This window comes from Eumetopias jubatus, unplaced genomic scaffold, assembly GCF_037043125.1.
Source record: "Eumetopias jubatus isolate StellerSeaLion01/CBP00866 unplaced genomic scaffold, mEumJub1_p1.0 scaffold_14, whole genome shotgun sequence".
Lineage (NCBI taxonomy): Eukaryota > Metazoa > Chordata > Mammalia > Carnivora > Otariidae > Eumetopias > Eumetopias jubatus.
This window is the reverse complement of record NW_028274820.1, coordinates 18,563,960-18,581,556: the sequence shown is the minus strand read 5'-3', so window position 1 is coordinate 18,581,556 and position 17,597 is coordinate 18,563,960. Positions and strand designations below refer to the sequence as shown.

Sequence of the window (17,597 nt, the reverse complement as noted above, 5' to 3'; positions counted from 1 at the left end):
TCATTGTGATAAGAACATTTAAGATGAGATCTACTTTCTGAACACACTTGTTGACTTACATACAATGTATAGCAGAACTCTAGAATTTATTCATTTTGCTTCACCGGAACTTTATGCCCATCGATTAGTAGTGCATTTCCGCCCTGCAAGCCCCCCCACCCCACCCCACTGGCAACTGATTTCACACTTAGGTTCACTTGATTGAAGTGATGATTAGTAAACAGAATACTTATTTATTTTGTACTTATCATATGTAACAAATTATTTTTACAGTATGAAAGGGAAAGGAAGGGAAGAGGAAAGGTTTCTGAAGCCAGAGATGATGTCTCTACTTCCCCCTTTCTATTCCATGTGGAACAGCATTTCCTTGGCCCAGCTCAGATCTTTGGCTAGGAGTGAGCTCCGGAGACGGAGGAGGTGGGGCTGACCATTTCTGTTTCCCAAGTTCAGCGTAGCTCCTCAGGCTTCCTCATCAGAAAAGAAGGCATGGGTGACTTTGCACTTTACCTCTGCCTAAGTATAGCAAGTAGCATATTTATTTTCTTGCTCATCAATCTCGTTTTTAACAGCAACAACTTGATCTTCCAACAGTTTCAGTTGGTCAGCTTTTTCTTTTCTACTCAGGTTCAGATCTTGTATCTTCTTTTCTAAATCTGAAACAAGAAAATGAAGTAAAGGATAGATTTGGTTTTGGTGGATTCTTCCTGGATACCCACCTTATATGAAACACAGGGATTTCTGTGCCTCTTAAAGACATATTTAGCTTTGCGTTTTGATTCAACAGACAAAACATTTATTGTCACCAGGCTCCTCAAGGTTTTCACACAAACCAGAGCAGACAAACTGATGTTTTTCATTGGACTTGGTGAATACTTCCACAGGTTTGCTCTTGCTGTTTTAACTTCACTTTTTAACATGTGTTCATCACTTTAGGGGACCTCAGTCTTTCAGTAAAAAAAACACTGACATTTTCGTTTCTTCATTCTGCTCTGCTGATATTCAAGCCCCTGAACAGGAAAAGCAAAGTGATGCCTTTCACTCTTACCCATCCATCCTTCCTGCCTTCCTTCCCTCCTTCCATCCATCCACGCATCCATCCATTTATCCATACTTCATTCAAAAAATACCTGGGAATTATAGTAAACCCCAGCAAGGAGCCCATAGTGGATAGAAGAGGTAGAGAGGGCCACAGTTAACAGTAAGAAACTGCCCTTAGGTTGAAGCGGAACTTCTTAAAGAAGGAAGGTAAATGTCCCACTTCACCTGGACAGGTCACACCTGGATCATCAGGAGGGAGTTGTCAAACCAGCCTGGAGTGTATGTTTAGAGGAAGGAATCAGATTGCTGAAGAAATATGAAACTATCCAGTGAACAAAAGATGAATTAACTGATGATGTTTTATATAGAGAAAGAAGAAGATTAAGGGGCATGTCCTGTAGTTATTTTCAAGTATTTGAGGCCTATGAAAGCAGAGGAAATGTGTTTTGTCCTCCTGAGGAAATAGAATAAAACCAGCAGGTGAAACCTCCATGAAGGAAGACTTTGATTATAAAGAACTTTCTAGCAGTCACAGCTGTTCAAAGAAAGAGCTGCTATGGGAGGCGGTGAGCATTCCCCCTCTGGAAACTTAAATATAGATCATTTGGGACTGAAAAGGAGACTCAGCACTGGAAGTGTGTTTGTACTAACAGGAAAAAAGACCCCTGCACTTCTTCCTTAGCAGTTAATGAGGCTGTGCTGGTCCCTCTTCATTTGCCTGCCCACATCCATCCTCCGTCCTGCTCTGTCCTGGAAAGCCAGCCTCAGTGGATGACATCATCTGGCTCCCGGGATCTTCGGAGCTCGTTCACACTTGGCCACTGGACAGTTCAGAGAAGTGACCAGGGGCGGGGGCGGGGTGGGGAGAGTGAACAGGCTGTCCCTGTGGAGCCGAAGGGTTCTGGCAGTTCTTACATCTCTCCCCTCAGCCTGCAAGGTGGTCCCTTGCCTTTGGCTCTAGCATTCCGAGAGTGCCCTCAGAGCACCAGCCCTCCCGCGTCCCCCACTCCTTCGGGCCCAGGGATGCTGATGGCTTCTCACTGCAGCCAGTCACGCAACACGTCCACACTCTCAGTGGGCTCTCGGAACTCCTGTGTGTTTTGAGTTCCTCCCATGAAGAAGCAGAGGCTATTTGCCCTCTCCCCTCAAACCAGGTCCAGCTGGGCCTGTTGTGTTGACCACCAGAAAGTAAGAGAAATCAGTGCACAGGACCTCAAGGGCCTTACTCGGCTCATTGAGGAACCGAGACGCAGGCAAGCTGTAAAGCACGCTGGGCTGGAAGAGCCCATAGAAAGAGGGCCAGCATCTCAGTCAAGCCCGGCCCCAGGCGCACCAGTCAGCTGACCCATCAGCTGGGAGCAGCACAGACCTGCAGAAGAACCACCCAGACAACCCACAGAAAAATCATGCATGGTTGTTGTTCTAACCCCCAAATATGGGGAGTGCTTTGTTGCGCAATGAATAGATAACCGAGCCAACTCTGACTGTAACTACGTGATCCAGAATTATCTCCAAGCGTGCTGCCTGGTTCTCGCTGGGACCCTGACTGGTACAAAGTTCTGTGGAGGGACCCTGGCTGCAGACTGGGGACATTTCTCCACTCTCTCCACTTTGACCCTGCCAAGGTAAGGAAGGGCTCCTTTCTGGTGTCCCCTGGGCACTTCTTCCTACCAGGTGGAACTACAGCGCAACCCTTGTGGGTCAGACCCTTCTCGAGCAGCAGAGTCAGGACGGTGGCCAAGCCAATATCTTATTTTCCTACCTTGTTGAGCTGTGAAAACAGGTTTAAAAAGAGAGCCAAAAAAGTGGAGAGCATGATTTTAGACCTCACTTAGAAGGAAGGCCCCTAACTTCTCTTCTGACCTAATTTCAAAAAACTGTGGAAGTGGTCTACGGGAAAAAGTGGAAACAATTTGGGCCTCGACATAAAACACAAGACAGAAAATATTCTCTGATTTTAGACCTCACTTAGAAGGAAGGCCCCTAACTTCTCTTCTGACCTAATTTCAAAAAAGTGTGGAAGTAGTCTACAGGAATAAGTAGAAACAATTTGGGCCTCGACGTAAAACACAAGACAGAAAATATTCTCCCCATGTTTCTGCTCCTATGGTTACAGCAACTGATTTTCACAGTTATTACCTGTGGAGAGTAAACAAACAAACAACAACATTCTGTCTTTTTGAATCTTTCCTAGTAATACCTTTTTAAAAGTATTAGGAAAATACTTAAAATGACAGTAATGTAAATTATATAAATGTAAACGATGTAAATTATACAAACAATTATATAAATGCAAAAAGCAGTGTTTTCCTCTTCACTCTCCCCCTCGCCAGAGATAAAGAATGTTAACAGTTTGGTATGTATTTTTCCTGACTTTGGCCCACACCAATGTTGCATTTTCATGTCATAGTGGTGATATGAATGGTTCTAAGGCCAAAGACTCATTTTATAACAAAGAAGCATTATAAGTGAGGAGTCTTGGTTGTTTTAATACCTTGAGAATTACTTATATTCCAAATGAATATGACTAACTTTAAAGTTTTGGAGACAATAAATGCAACCAAAAGTAGAACTAGACCATTCATCATTGGATATTTCTTGATGATTTAGAGGTAGTTGCTAAGGGCATGATGACTGCCCAGAAAAATCATGAGCACCCGTTGTGGAGAAAAAAGATTCTAATTAACTTTCTCATTGTGTGTATTCCATGTTTACTATACTTGGTGTGCATCAAAATTTCCGTTTTTGATCAAAATGCTGGTCCAGACTACGGATCCTTCGGGAATGCTACCTACAGATCTATACAAGATGACGAGTGCCTTGGAGTCTAGATCATAGTGACTCCAAAACAGTTATCTGCATGGGAGGAGAAAATAAGCAGCATAGGTTAGGACGGGGTTTCTCAAGTTTCTCAACATCCACACTCTTAGCGCCCTGGGCAAAATAATCGTTCATCATGGGACTGTCCTGTGTATTATAGAATGTTTACTAGCGTCCCCGGCCCCCATCCACTCGATGCTAGTTGTACCCCCTAGTTGTGACAAGCCGAAATGTTTTCAGACACTTTTGTCCCCGGGGAAGGAGATAAAATCACCCCTGGTTGAGAACCAGGGGGTTAGGAAAAGGGCATTTCCAGTTGACTGAAGGCAATGGGAGTTTGTTCTGATGAAGGCAGAGTGGAGACTCCCTGATACCCTTTGAAGTAAAACCATGCAAGTGGCTTGTTACATCTCAGTCCCCAAGGCACTGACCCAATTCCTACTTCCTCAACTCAGTGGGCTCATAGGTAATTGAACTGTGCCAATGATAAGCTGGTATAAATACTACCAGGAAGGTGAAGTATTAAGTAATTGTCAAATTGGTGGAGCATGTAATAGAATCGATAGAACTCCCATATGATCCAGCAATCCCCTCTCTGGGTATATATCTGAAGGAAATGAAATCCATATCTCAAAGAAATATCTGTGTTCCCATGTTCATTGCAGCATTCACGATAAACAACGTATGGAAATAACCTGAGTGCCCATCAATGGATAAAGAAAATGTGTGTGGGGGGGTGTATAAAATTCAACCATAAAAAAAGAAGGAAATCCTGCCATTTGCAACATAGGTGAATCTGGAGGATGTTACGCTAAGTGAAAATAAGCCAGAGAGAGAAAGACAAATACAATATGATCTCGCTTGTATATGGAATCTAAAAAAAAAAGAAAAAAGAAAAAAAAAAAAAACCCTAGAACTCACAGAAGCAGAGAGAAGAACAGTGGCTGCCGGGGTCCAGCCGGTGGGAGAAATGGGGAGAGGCTGGGCAAAGGGACAGACTTCCAGTTTTAAGAAGAAAAGTTTCTGGAGATCGAATGTTCAGTGTGGTGCTGACTAGTCAACAATGTTGTATTGCATTGTGTATGTGAGTCGATCTTAAGCATTCTCACCATAAAAAGAAAACAGTAACTATGTGAGCAGGTGGATGTGTTGATTAACTTAATCGTGGTAATCATATCACAACATATATTGTCACGTTGTACACTTTAAATATATACAATTTCACCTGTCACCTAGACCTCGGTAAAGCTGGAAGAAGAGAAGAGATACCTGCTATTCTTCTTATCTTGGCCTCTGTATCTATGGCCAGTTTTTCTGCTGCATCTTTTAGCTGCTCCACTTTTTCTAATGTCACCTTTGTCAGTCCTGTAGCACTGGTCTTATGTTGAAGAACAGCGCATTGGTTTTTCAGCTCTGCAAATGCCTGTAACAGAGCAACACCACCCTCCCGTCACCAGAAAATATTTACAAAGCATGTACCCATGCATGATATTTGCCTGATACCGTTCATAAAAGGAGGAAGAGGAAAACCATGATCCAGTCAATAGGCTTGAGTCGCCCTGATATTTCCAGACTTTTATTTGCATTTTTTTTCTTTGTAGGCTGAAAAAATTCTCAGCTTTAGTTAATTAAAAATAAAATTGCTTTGTTATAAAGTAGCAATCATGATTCTGTGTGAAGGCGGTTATTTATGGGGCACCAATCGTTTGTCCTCAACGACTTAAGGTGAGAGATACAGAGGACAGAAGGGACGCAATCCTGCCTGTGACAAACCTCTGGGTCAGCTGGGTGGGTCAGGGGCCAGTGCAGGGTGAAGGGCAGAGGGAGCTGTGAAGCTTTAGAAGCAGGGATGCATTTTTTGGCAGGCAAGAAGGTAACAGAGCCGTGAGGCGGGCAGGGAAGTACACGTGTTAGCATGAAGAGCTCCCTCGGCATGAGAATGGAAACCTGGGGGGTCAGCCTGGGTGGCTGACAGTCTAGAATGTGGAACAGCTAGGTGAAGCCCAGGAAGGGAAATGGGGTTAGGATGGAGCAGAAGTACCTCTCCCAACCTCCCTTCCCTAGGAAATGTGCTCAACTCCCAAGTCCGTGGGAAATTAGCCAGCACATCAGGAATGAAAAGCAAGAGAATGGACCAATTGTAAAAACACTTTCACATTTTTTCTTGTGTGTAAGTGACTCTATTAATGCAACCAACCAGAGATATCCTGCTGAGAAAATGAGTTGATAGTTTCTTTCAGCAACCTAGATGAATAGGGTATTTTCCACAACTGTTTAATTAACTCTGACTTTTTTAACTTGACCTGTTCTCTTTGGCAGGTGACTTTCACTTCTTTGTTTTCATGATAAGTTATGTGATTGTATTAGAGTAAAGGGTAAATACACCCAAGATAGACCAATGGCACAAAGTGTGAACGTTTGGAAGGAAGGAAACATTTGACGAGCACACTGCCAGTAGTCCTAGGAAGAGGAGATTCGGGGAGGAAACACCCCATCCTAATTTGGTCAAAGGACTTCTGTCTTCCCTGGAGACAGTCCTCCACTACAGAAGAGCCTTCATGCCTATCGGGATCCCTACTACCACATGCCACTGAGCACGGTCCAGCACTAAGGCGAACCGCTGATAAATGGCACAAGGAGCTGAGGCTAAAGCATTATCCTTCAAAGAGGCTCTGTCTGTCTGCTCTTGGTGGCACTGGTGGGGCTAATGACCTGCTCAAGGCCCCCAGCCTGGCGTTGGGCCAATGCGGCCTGAGCTGTCACACGGGTGGCTTGCTCTCGATTCCTTTGCAACTTGGTGTGCAGCTGGAAAAGCCCGTCCTCCAGCACTGACTGCTGCTTTGCTAAGTCCAGCTCATTCTCAGTGTCCTTGGCTCCATTTTCAGCCTGTTGTTGATTTAAAGAGCAGAGAGGAGAAGGTCTCTTTATGTAACAAACAAGAAAACAAATGATGTAATTACCCCTCAGAAAATAAGCTAGGTGGGAAGGGAAAGTGAATCATTTCTTCAATTTTTTCGGTTCCATTAAAAACAACATTGTAATAAATATTTCAGACATCCACATGGTTATAAAAGCAACTATGACATGTATCCATGCTCTCAGTGGCCAGTTTAAGAATAAAGCACCTCAGTTAAGGCTCTCCTCACACCCGTTCCTTCCCCATAAAGGTAACCACTATCCTGAACCTAATATTTGTCATTCCACGTACTTCTACACACTTTTTCCTATATCCTATGCAGTATGTCTAACATATGCAGTATTTTTTTTAACTTTATACAAATATATGCTACTGCGTATTTCTGCAACTTGAATTTTAATTCAAAATTATGCTTGTACAGTTCTTCCTGACAAATTTGCATAGCTCTTGTTTATTCAGTTTTAGCAATTTAAAGCATTGCATTGTTTGAACATACAATTTATATTTTTATTCTCCAGCTGATGCAGGTGGCTTCTCATTTTTCCTCCTTACAAACAATAATGAACATATTATATTTGTTTCTTATTTCTGTGGCTCCATTTGTCCCATCTAGAGTCAAATCTGACTAATCATCTGTTATCTCTTATATCTTGTTCTTGGGTCATACTTTTATACCTTTTTTGATTTTTGTATGCATAATGAACATTCTGATTTTGTATTTCTACGTCCAGCAACTGACATATCCGCAGTCTCTTGTTTACTCTTTCCGGTGCCTCTTGCTTGAGGCAATTTGTTCTTTTATGGGTTTTGAGAGACATTTTTGAACCTTTTTAAGGTGCATTCCTTGGGAGGGGATTTCTGCTGGCCTCTGTCAGGCATCTGAGGGCACTCTCAGCCCACATCCACTTTAAGTGACATTTTTTAGCTTGGGTTGTCGGGGCCATATGGGTAGTGTGAATTCTAACCTCGAACTCGTGTAAGAGCCAGCTTATGGTTAGCAATTCTTTGTGAAGACCTTCCTCCCCCACAGCAAGAGTCTTTACTGGCACTGCCCCTCCGTGTGTGTGTGTGTGTGTGTGTGTGTGTGTAGTTGTGTGCACATGCATGCGTGTGGTGGGCATGCAGTAGTAGATAGTAGTAGTTGAACACTTCACTGAGGATTTTGCCTTTCCATGCAGGGGTCATATTCACTCCTTGTGTGGGCTTTGTTTTCTGTCTCTTATGCATGGCGAGCATTAAAGCCAACAGCTCTCCTACACCAGCAATTGGTGGATACCTTCTGCCTGCCATCAGGTTCATCCTTTATTACCTCTCTGGACTCATACTTCCCTGTCACTGTTGGCCTCTGAAGATTTCCTCCATGTCTTATTAATTCAGCTATGTATTACAATTTTTAAAAAATATCCCAGCCAACATTTGGGGTTTTTTTCTACTAGGAGGGTTCCGTAAGAGCCCTGGTCTACCATATTTGTAAAACAAAACAAAACAAAACAAAACAAAACAAAAAACCCACCTTCTTGTGCCCTTGGACATATTTTTTCTAGAGCACAAATCTACAGACATTTTCTGTAAAGGACCAGAGAGTAAATGTTTTATACTCTGTGGCCCATAAAGTCTCTATTGCAACCACTCAACTCTGTGCCACTGTGGCACAAAAGCAGCCACAGACAATACATGGCTGGATTCCAATAAAACTTTGTGATTTTAGATGAAAAAAAAAACAAAACAACAGTGTGCCCATTTGGCCCACGCACTGTATTTGGCCATCCCCCATTCTAGCGTCTATGCCTCGAAGGGGAAAACCTGGAGGCCTTCTTTGGTTTTTTTGCTACCCTATATTTGAAAGCTGTTCACATCTAAGCTTTTTATTTCCTGGTGCACTACTTCCTGTTCTATCACTTTCTGCTTTTCTTTTCAAAATGCGTCTTGCATTTAGGTCTGTACAACCTGGCTGAAGAACAGAGACTGGGGAGCTGGCATTCTGTGGGGAAGGCGATGGACTAGAGGATGGAGCCTTGGAGGGAGACACTTCACACGGCTTGGGGCTAGGTCCCGTCCTGTCCTCCAGCTGCCAGACTTCCTCTCCCGGATCCATGATGGGGGTTAAACCATGGCCAGGCTCCCACCGAGCTCTGGATGGAACACTTTCTTTTGGGCAAGATATCCTTTTAGTCCTAAGATAGTCTGATGAGATTTCATGCCAAACCTGGCAGTTACAAAAACCTGGCAACAATGAACTTTATTTCTTTGCCTTGTGAGCTTTAACAAGTCTATTACTTTCCCTAGAATCAGAAGGGATAAACTCCCGCCTCAAATCTACCTTTAATTAGCTGTGTGACCGTAGGCAAGTCACTTAACCTCCCTGAGTCTCAGTTTCCTCATTTACAAGCTGGTGGTAGCACCTGCTTCATCCCCCAGGAGGGGTCAGCAATGATGAAGTGATGCCGTGAGAACCTTGTAGAACATCAGTTAAATGCATCACAGCACCACTGTTTCATTTTATCCTATAATCATCCCATCAGGCAGGTCAGGCAAGCATGACATTGGCACACATCAAAACCAGGCTGTCTCCACATTCAAAATCTTTTTCAGGTTAGTTTCCAAGAAGATAAATACCTGCAGTATGTTCTTTTTAATTTTCGTTATCTCTGCCGTCAGCTGTGTGATGGTAGAATTTACCCGTCCTTGGGTGACTTGAACTTGTTGCAATTTATTCAGCGTTTTGTCAAGATTTAATAGAACATTTGCTGCTTTTCTAAGGTAGGATATTAACATGTCTGATTAGATAAATACACAATTATTCATTTGTTTCACCTTGGGAGTCCATTCGACTCCACGAAAAACTTGGCTGAATTATTTATAAAGTAAATTTAAATTGCTCTTAAGCAAGGCCAAGTGCGGAAATCTTTATTTTGAGAAATAGGTAGGTCGAAATGCCAATAACAACACATATATATGATGCATATCAAGTAGATTCAGATTTCGCCAGGTAAGGAAATCAAAGATATAGGTCTTATTTATTCTTAATTTGCCCTAACCAGAGAGGCTTGAGGACCGTCACTGGCAAGCTTTGAACAAAATAACAATCCTCGGCCAATTTCAGTTCCTTAATTTCTCCCACTTCAGCCACACTCTAAATCCTCGCCGGAGCGGGGGTGGGAGAGTTAAGGGGCCCCACAGACAGCAAAGAGAACTAAAAGCCCTCCGTTTCTAGGCTGTGTTTATTCAGGTTTATTTAAGCTCCATTGACATTCTAGCTGCCAGGGGCCCCATCAGAGGTTAAAATCACAAGCATACCAAGTGGTTGTCTATTTTACAGAAATAAGCTCACCTCAAGTCAACACTCACCAGATACTTGGATCTGTGGGCTCAAAACCACCTTTGGAAGAATGTACCCAAGTGAATGAACTATCAGATAGACCTTTGCAGAAGCAGCATTAGAAATGTGTGCGGAAGAGCAAAACTAGCTAAATTGCAAAACAGCCCTGCCCCACGCAACACTACTTCTCCTCCCAGTGGAGTCTCTCTCTCACTTTTTAAAAAGCCTATTTTTTTAAAGAGCTGTTTTAGATTCATAGCAAAAATGAGCAGAAGGTGCAGAGAGTTCCCTATACCCACTGTGTCCACACACGCACAGCCTCCCCAGTTATCAACATCCCTGCCAGAGGATGAATCTACATCAACACATCATTGACACCAAAGTCCCGAGTGTACATTAGGGTTCACTCTTGATGTTGTTCACTTGGTGAGTTGGGACAAATGTATAATGACATGTATTCATCATTCTAGAATCACACAGAGTATTTTTACTGTCCTAAAAGTTCTCTCTGCTCCACCTATTCATCCCTCCCCTCAACCCCTGGCAACTACTGATCTTTTTTACTGACTCCACGGTTTTGCCTTTTCCAGAATATCCTATGGTTGAACCATATAATAAGTAGGCTCCCCTTTGTTTACTTCTTTCCCTACAGTTACAGAAGGGGTTCAGGAGCCTTCCCTTCTCATAACACCCCCCGATATCTTTGTATTTATTCTTTTCCTTTAAATTTTCAATGTAACTGCTTTTAGAGTAAATTGGGAAAATACCTAAAATACCTAAAAATAGAAGAGGAAGAAGAAGAGAAGGAAGAGGAGAAGACGGAGGAAGGAGAGGAGGGGGTAGCAACACACAAAAAGAGAAAAAAACATATCAGGAAGGGGAAAATTTACCACTAATCTTTTTAAGATACCAGCATATTCTAGCATCTTTGTCCTACAAATTTTTTTCTTTCCATGATGGAGATCCTGTTCTATATATAATCTGTTACCTTTTTTTTTTTAAAAAAGCATTAACATTACACTCGAAGAATTCCCTGCATGTTATAAAGAATCCTTCCTCAGCATCATTTTTGACAGCTGTGTGATCGTACAGCAGTTTCTTATTCTTCCTGGTTGTAAGTATTAAAACCGGAAGGGGTTGGGCCTACAGGGGAGTCGGTGCACTTCATTTATGCAACTGGCTGGGGAGACAGCAAAGAAAGCTCAGGTCTCAACTGCTGGGCGTCCTGACATGATGGTGTTGCCACCATCCAACTGAGCCCACAACGCTGACCCGCCGCACCCCATGCTCCTAAAAACACCAACATGCCTCTTCCCATTTGCTTGGCTAAGTCGACAAGGGCAAAAGGAAGCACGAGTTAAGGAACTCTGTGTATCATATCTATAGTTTTTTTTTAAGGTTTTATTTTTTATTTATTTATGAGAGACAGAGAGAGGGAGAGAGAGAGAGAGGCAGAAGGAGAAGCAGGCTCCCAAGGAGCACGGAGCCCGATGTGGGACTCGATCCCAGGACTCCGGGATCATGACCTGAGCCGAAGGCAGACGCTTAACCATCTGAGCCACCCAGGCACCCGCATATCTATAGTTTTACTCCCGTGTTATTCCTGGGGCACTAGTGTTCGTTTCTTCTACTCCTCACCATCATATCTTTTTAGTGTAGTCTTTTTTTTTTTCTCAAAGATCTTATTTATTTGAGAGAGAGAAAGAGCGAGAGAGCACAAGAGGGGGGAGGGTCAGAGGGAGAAACAGGCTTCCCGCTGAACAGGGAGCCCGATGTGGGACTCGATCCCGGGACCCTGGGATCATGACCTGAGCCGAAGGCAGACGCCTAACGACTGAGGCACCCAGGCGCCCCATTAGTGTAGTTTTTCTTAAACAAATTTAGATCTTCAAAGTACTGTCTATTATGGTACATTTAGAAAGTACCAGACATAGGTCAGCAAGAAAGGGAAAAGACACTGATATTCCCACCACTTGTTAAGATATTGGCATAGAGCTAGTATATGGCACTGATTTGTTTGAAGAGTAACAGGTCACTGGAAAGGCATTCCAAGTCTATAGCGAATGGGAAACAAGCATTCCTGCCCCCTGCCTCCCAATCCCCCAGCTTCCTGAGGCTCCTGCAAATAGCTTAGCCTTCACCCTGGGCACTGAGCTACTGGAGGGTAATTTCATTCAAACATTAAATAGCTCCTCACCCAGATATTTTTCAGATGGCCTTTTAGGAGTTGGCCTGGGCGAGCAAGATGAGAATATTAATACTGTACTTACTCAGCATCTTTTGTTTTCACCAAAACCCTTTGGGCTTCCTCTGCTGCTTTCTTTAGCCTGTCCCCATCTGTTCCGTAGCCCTCATAGAGCTGCATCAGCTTCCGTATTTTGTCAAGTTCATGGGTTAAATTCTGCGATGTCATTGGTAGGTGGATGTCAAGTACGCGATTTGCAACCTTCTCTATGTCCTCCGGAGGCACGTTTTCCTCTTAAATAAGGAGGTGGTTTTAGGTCATTGTGTCTCCTTAGTAAACACTGTATCTTGTAAATACAACCACAATGAACTCTAAGTCAAATGTACGTGCAACTGATTATGTGTCCCTAGGACACCGGGATTAGACTGTCTACGTCCGTAGATTCTTCTTCATCCTCAGTTTTCCCTTCTCTCTGAAAGAAACACTGTTCGTGTAGTGTTGAATACACGCTGCACAAATGCTTGGTGGAAAACTGAAAAACTACAGACTTGGAATATTGTATATGTTCTGCGAAATGTCCTCCTAAGAACCAGTTAAGTCAAAAAGCAATTAAAATGGTTAAATGCCTGTTACGAAGATTTGAATACAATGAATGAGACATTGGACTCAGCACCAGGTTTGGACTCAACAAAACTTGATTCTAATCCTCCGTGACATCAAAAAGGCTCACAGTTGTTGCTCATCTGTATAACGGGGCCACTCTACCCGACGCTACCACTCAAAGTCCTATTTTGAGACGGGAACTTGACAACAGAGAGTAAAGTACTGGATGAATAACGTGTTATCAGGAAATTGTTAAATACACCCATGCCCTGCTTTTCAGGAAAATAAAATTGGCCTTCCTGAGAACTGAAGCGGAAGATGGACTGTTAGGGTCCGGGGTGCTAACACTCTGTGACTCTCTGGCTCCTTACTGAGGCATAATGCTAAAGCCTGTGTGGGCAGTGGGAGGGCTGACCATCCAGTGGGGGAATATAAGCCATTCCATATGAATACTGCTCACATGAGAACAGAAATCATAAATAGAAGACGAAATGATACGGGATCCAGAGGGAGGAAGAAATATTTCAGGAAGAACCTCAAAAAGGCAGATAAACTGAGCCTGGGGGACAGCAGAGGTTATACCTGTGGAAATGTGACGTGAAGGCAGGGGTAAAGGCATTCTAAATTGAGCGACCCACAGATGCCAAAGCTTGGGTGCAGCACAAAGCAGTCCTCGGATCAGTGTTGGTGAGAGAGTCGAGTCTAAATGCAAGGGGGTGCCAATCCCGAAAGGCTGGGAGCAGAGCACGGGAGCCTCTAAATGTGAGGCCAAGGACCTTGGCTTCTTCAGGAGGCAGTGGGCACCACAAACACCTTTTAGCATTTGACGGACATGACATGAGTATATATCCTTTTGGTGATCATTTTCGCTCTAGCTGTTTTGTTTAAAATAAAAGGAGTATTTTACTGCCTGTCATGTTTTTGAAAAAAAAAGTAACAAGATTTTTTGTAAGTCAAAATCATACTTGAAACAAAATGTACTGCTCTCAGAAGTTGGCTCTTGAAAGAAATGGTATTTCATTTTATAAAAAAGGTTCTAATAAAAAGTGAATTTAATTTAGCCACATATTTGTCATTGAACATTTATTGGCCTTTGTTATGAGATCATAAATTCAAAATTTTTCTATGGGACTTTCAGGAGAAGTGACACATAACTTTGTTAATGGGGAATTCAGACCCCAAGGAAAATATTATGATGGTCAAGAAGAGTGGAGTAGTGTAGCCACCATACAATTTAATAATACTTTTATTTGGGCTTTATGGAAAGGATAGAGGAAAAGGAATTGGTGAGTGAAGGGTACTGCTTCCTGGTGATCAAGGATCTTGGGGCCCATAAAATTTCTTTTATGGAATAGGATTTTTCCCTTTGCCTAGGCTAATTTTTGTTGTAATAATGGACACAGTTTTGTTTTTGTTTTAACTCCTTGGGGTAATTAAAGTAAACTTCTTTATTAGAGATGTATTCAGCAGCAATGAGAAATGAGACCAGTAAGGGAATAGGCTCTATGACCCAGTGAATGAGGTGGAAAGCAGTAGAACTTGCCTTCTGAGCCATCAGTGAGGCCCAGAAGTGTATCATGCCATTTTGCACAACTGGTCTAGCAGTTTGGTTTTGGTTTGGTTTTGGTGCCTGAATTGACCTGTATCCGCAGAAATAGCTAAGGTGTTCCTTAATCCAACCAGTTCCTGGATCTGTGTCTAATCAATACTAACTCACTGAAAATTGGCTTTTGAACAAACAAAACGTCCAGTAGACGGATCCCACCTCATTCATTTTTACTGATTATTTTGGTCATTTTTATTGGTTATTTGTACTGCCTCATTTTGTTCTTATTTTGAAAATCAAGACTAGAACTGTTCATACGGTATCTAGAGATATGGAGGTGGGAAAAACAATTGGCCATAGGGGTCTCTTACAAATATTAAACAGGTTCACAAAGTGTTTGCAAAGATGGTAACAGACATCCCAATTGTCAGCTGATTCATGTGAGGAGTATTAAGTTACTGAATCTGGAAGACGGTGATGGAGAAGAAAGCCTCTTAAGATTAATTCCATATAATGTTGTACCCAAGCTGCATTATTTGCAGAGAGTGAGGTTTCAGGTCAATTTCCAGCTGTACTATTTGATTTTTATCTTCAACTAATAATTCTCTGTAGTTTAAAATAAACTTCTAAAAAATAAAATCAAAGTGAACTTCTCCCATAATAAGGTATAATGAGGGATAATAACATCATAATTATAATAATAGATGGATCAAATTGTATCTTTTGGTCAATCACAGAGAACCAATATGAAACTTGGAAAATATTCCATAATAGTTATAACCGATATTTTAGATACCACCTCACTATAGTATTTGGTATACTAACCAAAATCTGGCATGCCTTGATCTCACACAGTCTGTCAGCAGAGAAAATCATGGAATCATAACATTAGGAAATCTGATAGAATCATCATGTTAGACTTTTTTCTTAAAAAAACCCCACATAACTTTAAGCACCAAGTTCACTTGTTTGAAATTTTAACTAAATTCTAGGACTTTTTACTAAATTTATCTTATACAGATAGCCATACACACACACACACACACACACACACATATATTGGTACAGAGTTAATATTTGGGGATTATTTTCATTAAGAAATCTTAAATCAAGGGGTACATCATGTTTCTGATTTAGGCATTTCATTTCCACTTATATAATTTGAAATTGGTTATGCTGTTTGAGTATACTTAAAAAAAAAAGAAAAAGAAACAAAACTAGTTCCAATATATTTTTCTAATTACCTGACAAAAACATTTTCAGCTTTTTGATTAAAAGACTCATCTTCTCTTCTTCAGATTCACTTTGACTTTTCATATTCCTCAGTTTCTCACTTAGCTGTAAGGCATTGTTTTTGGAGACTTCTGCCAGTTTACTTACATTTTTGAGCTGGAATAAGAAAAAAATAACAATGAGGAAAAAACACAATGAGGCACATTGTATGATGTTTAATCACTTAGCTGGACCAAATAAAACTCACTAAAAACAAAATAGGACTATAGAGAATTAAAAGATCATTTTAAGGGATTCATTTACGAGGTGATACTATTTGTTTTCATTATCATTTTTCTTAATGTGAATTTATCTTGTGGCGCCTGGCTGGCTCAGTCGGTGCAGCAGGTGACTCTTGGTCTCAGGGTTGTGAGTTTGAGCCCCACTTTGGGTGTAGAGATTACTTAAAAAATAAAATCTTTAAAAAAATAATGTGACTTTATCTTTTAAAACCTTTTTTTTAATGCTTTATTTATTTATTCATGGGAGTCAGAGAGAGAGAGAGAGGGGCAGAGGCAGAGAGAGAAGCAGGCTCCCCGCCTAGCAGGGAGCCCGATGCGGGACTCGATCTCAGGACCCTGGGATCATGACCTGAGCCGAAGGCAGACGCTTAACCATCTGAGCCACCCAGGCGGCCTCTTTTAAAACCTTTATTAGTGATCAAAAGTATTATTTGAAAATAGTTTTGACCTAGTGCTAATGACTTTTCCTTATACAAATGTAAAACACAAATTCTGTTTTAATGAGACTTTAGCATTCCTATCACATCAGCAAATTACTTGGGACTACGTAGAGTGGTCATTATGTTTAATAAGTTAAGAGCATTTTCTTTTATGTAAGTTAAAATAATTACTCTTCTTGACATTCCTCAAATTCAAATAATGTACTTTTTCTGAAAGCTAAAAAGAAAGCATTCCTCCTTTTAATAAACGAGTTTGAACTCGGAGCAAGCTACAAAGATAAATTCCAAACATCTTGTACACTTGGTGGGGGAATGATAGATCTAAAACTTGCCCTCTAGAAGTACAAATTCTTAATTATGTGATTTGAGAAAATTCCTGGGCTTTTCTTGAGATTCTAACAAATTAGAGAAAAGAAAAAAAAAAACCCAGAAAGCAATAGGGTAATATCACCAAATTGAGCTGTATGGAATAAATTAATTGTGACAGAAGTAGGGCTAATTGGGATCAGACACAATTAGGAAAAAAAAAAAATCTCCCTTTATTTCCCCACAAAAGGAGCCAGCTTAATGTGAGCCATACGGATTTTGTGGAAAAGGATTTAATTGCATTCATTGGCAAATGATGAAACGAAAAAGAAATATTTACATGATTAAAAATATGTATCTTCATTTTTTGGAGAGTTGTCCCTTAATTTTCGAGAACTTTGAAAACCTTAAAGTGGTGAACAGTTGCTGAGAGAGATCTTCAAAGTTCCCATGACAAAAAAATATAACTAGGTGAGGTGATGGATGTTAACCAAACTTCTTGTGCTAATCATTTTGCAATATATACATCTGCCAAATTATGTATGCCTGAAACTAATAAAATGTTCTATGTTAATTATATCTCTCCCAATTAAAAAAAGAATAAAATGGTTAGCAGTAAGTAAGAACACATGGAAGTAAAATGAGAATTCCAGAAATAAATACTCTGGACAGGAAAACACAAAATTATAGGGATGAAATCTGTGTTGATTAGTCGATGCTATATTCAGAGAGAAAGAGATTGCTAAATTACTTCACTCTTAAAACATCTCTCTGCAACCCATCCTTTGTCACCACTGGCTCCTGAGAATTCTCTTACAATCTTTTCTGGCACTCTTTCCCCCATCTAATCAAGAGGGAAATAGCACACCATTTTATCAACATGAAAAACCCCACCCCTACCCTTCCCAG

The 17,597-nt window shown here is 41.3% G+C and overlaps 1 protein-coding gene across 2 annotated transcripts in view; it reads right to left on the bottom strand.

Annotated features, from left to right (window-relative positions):
- Positions 1 to 513: 513 nt before the first annotated feature.
- The window catches only part of LAMB4 (laminin subunit beta 4), a 97,805-nt gene continuing 80,721 nt past the window's right edge, over positions 514 to 17,597 (bottom strand). For both annotated transcript variants that reach the window (XM_088018271.1, XM_028094521.2), the window contains 6 exons: positions 15,673 to 15,817; positions 12,365 to 12,572; positions 9,392 to 9,530; positions 6,571 to 6,744; positions 5,128 to 5,281; positions 514 to 653 (listed from right to left, as the gene is read on the bottom strand). In XM_088018271.1, the coding sequence (XP_087874397.1) occupies positions 514 to 653; positions 5,128 to 5,281; positions 6,571 to 6,744; positions 9,392 to 9,530; positions 12,365 to 12,572; positions 15,673 to 15,817 (960 nt within the window). The remainder of the gene's footprint in view (positions 654 to 5,127; positions 5,282 to 6,570; positions 6,745 to 9,391; positions 9,531 to 12,364; positions 12,573 to 15,672; positions 15,818 to 17,597) is intronic.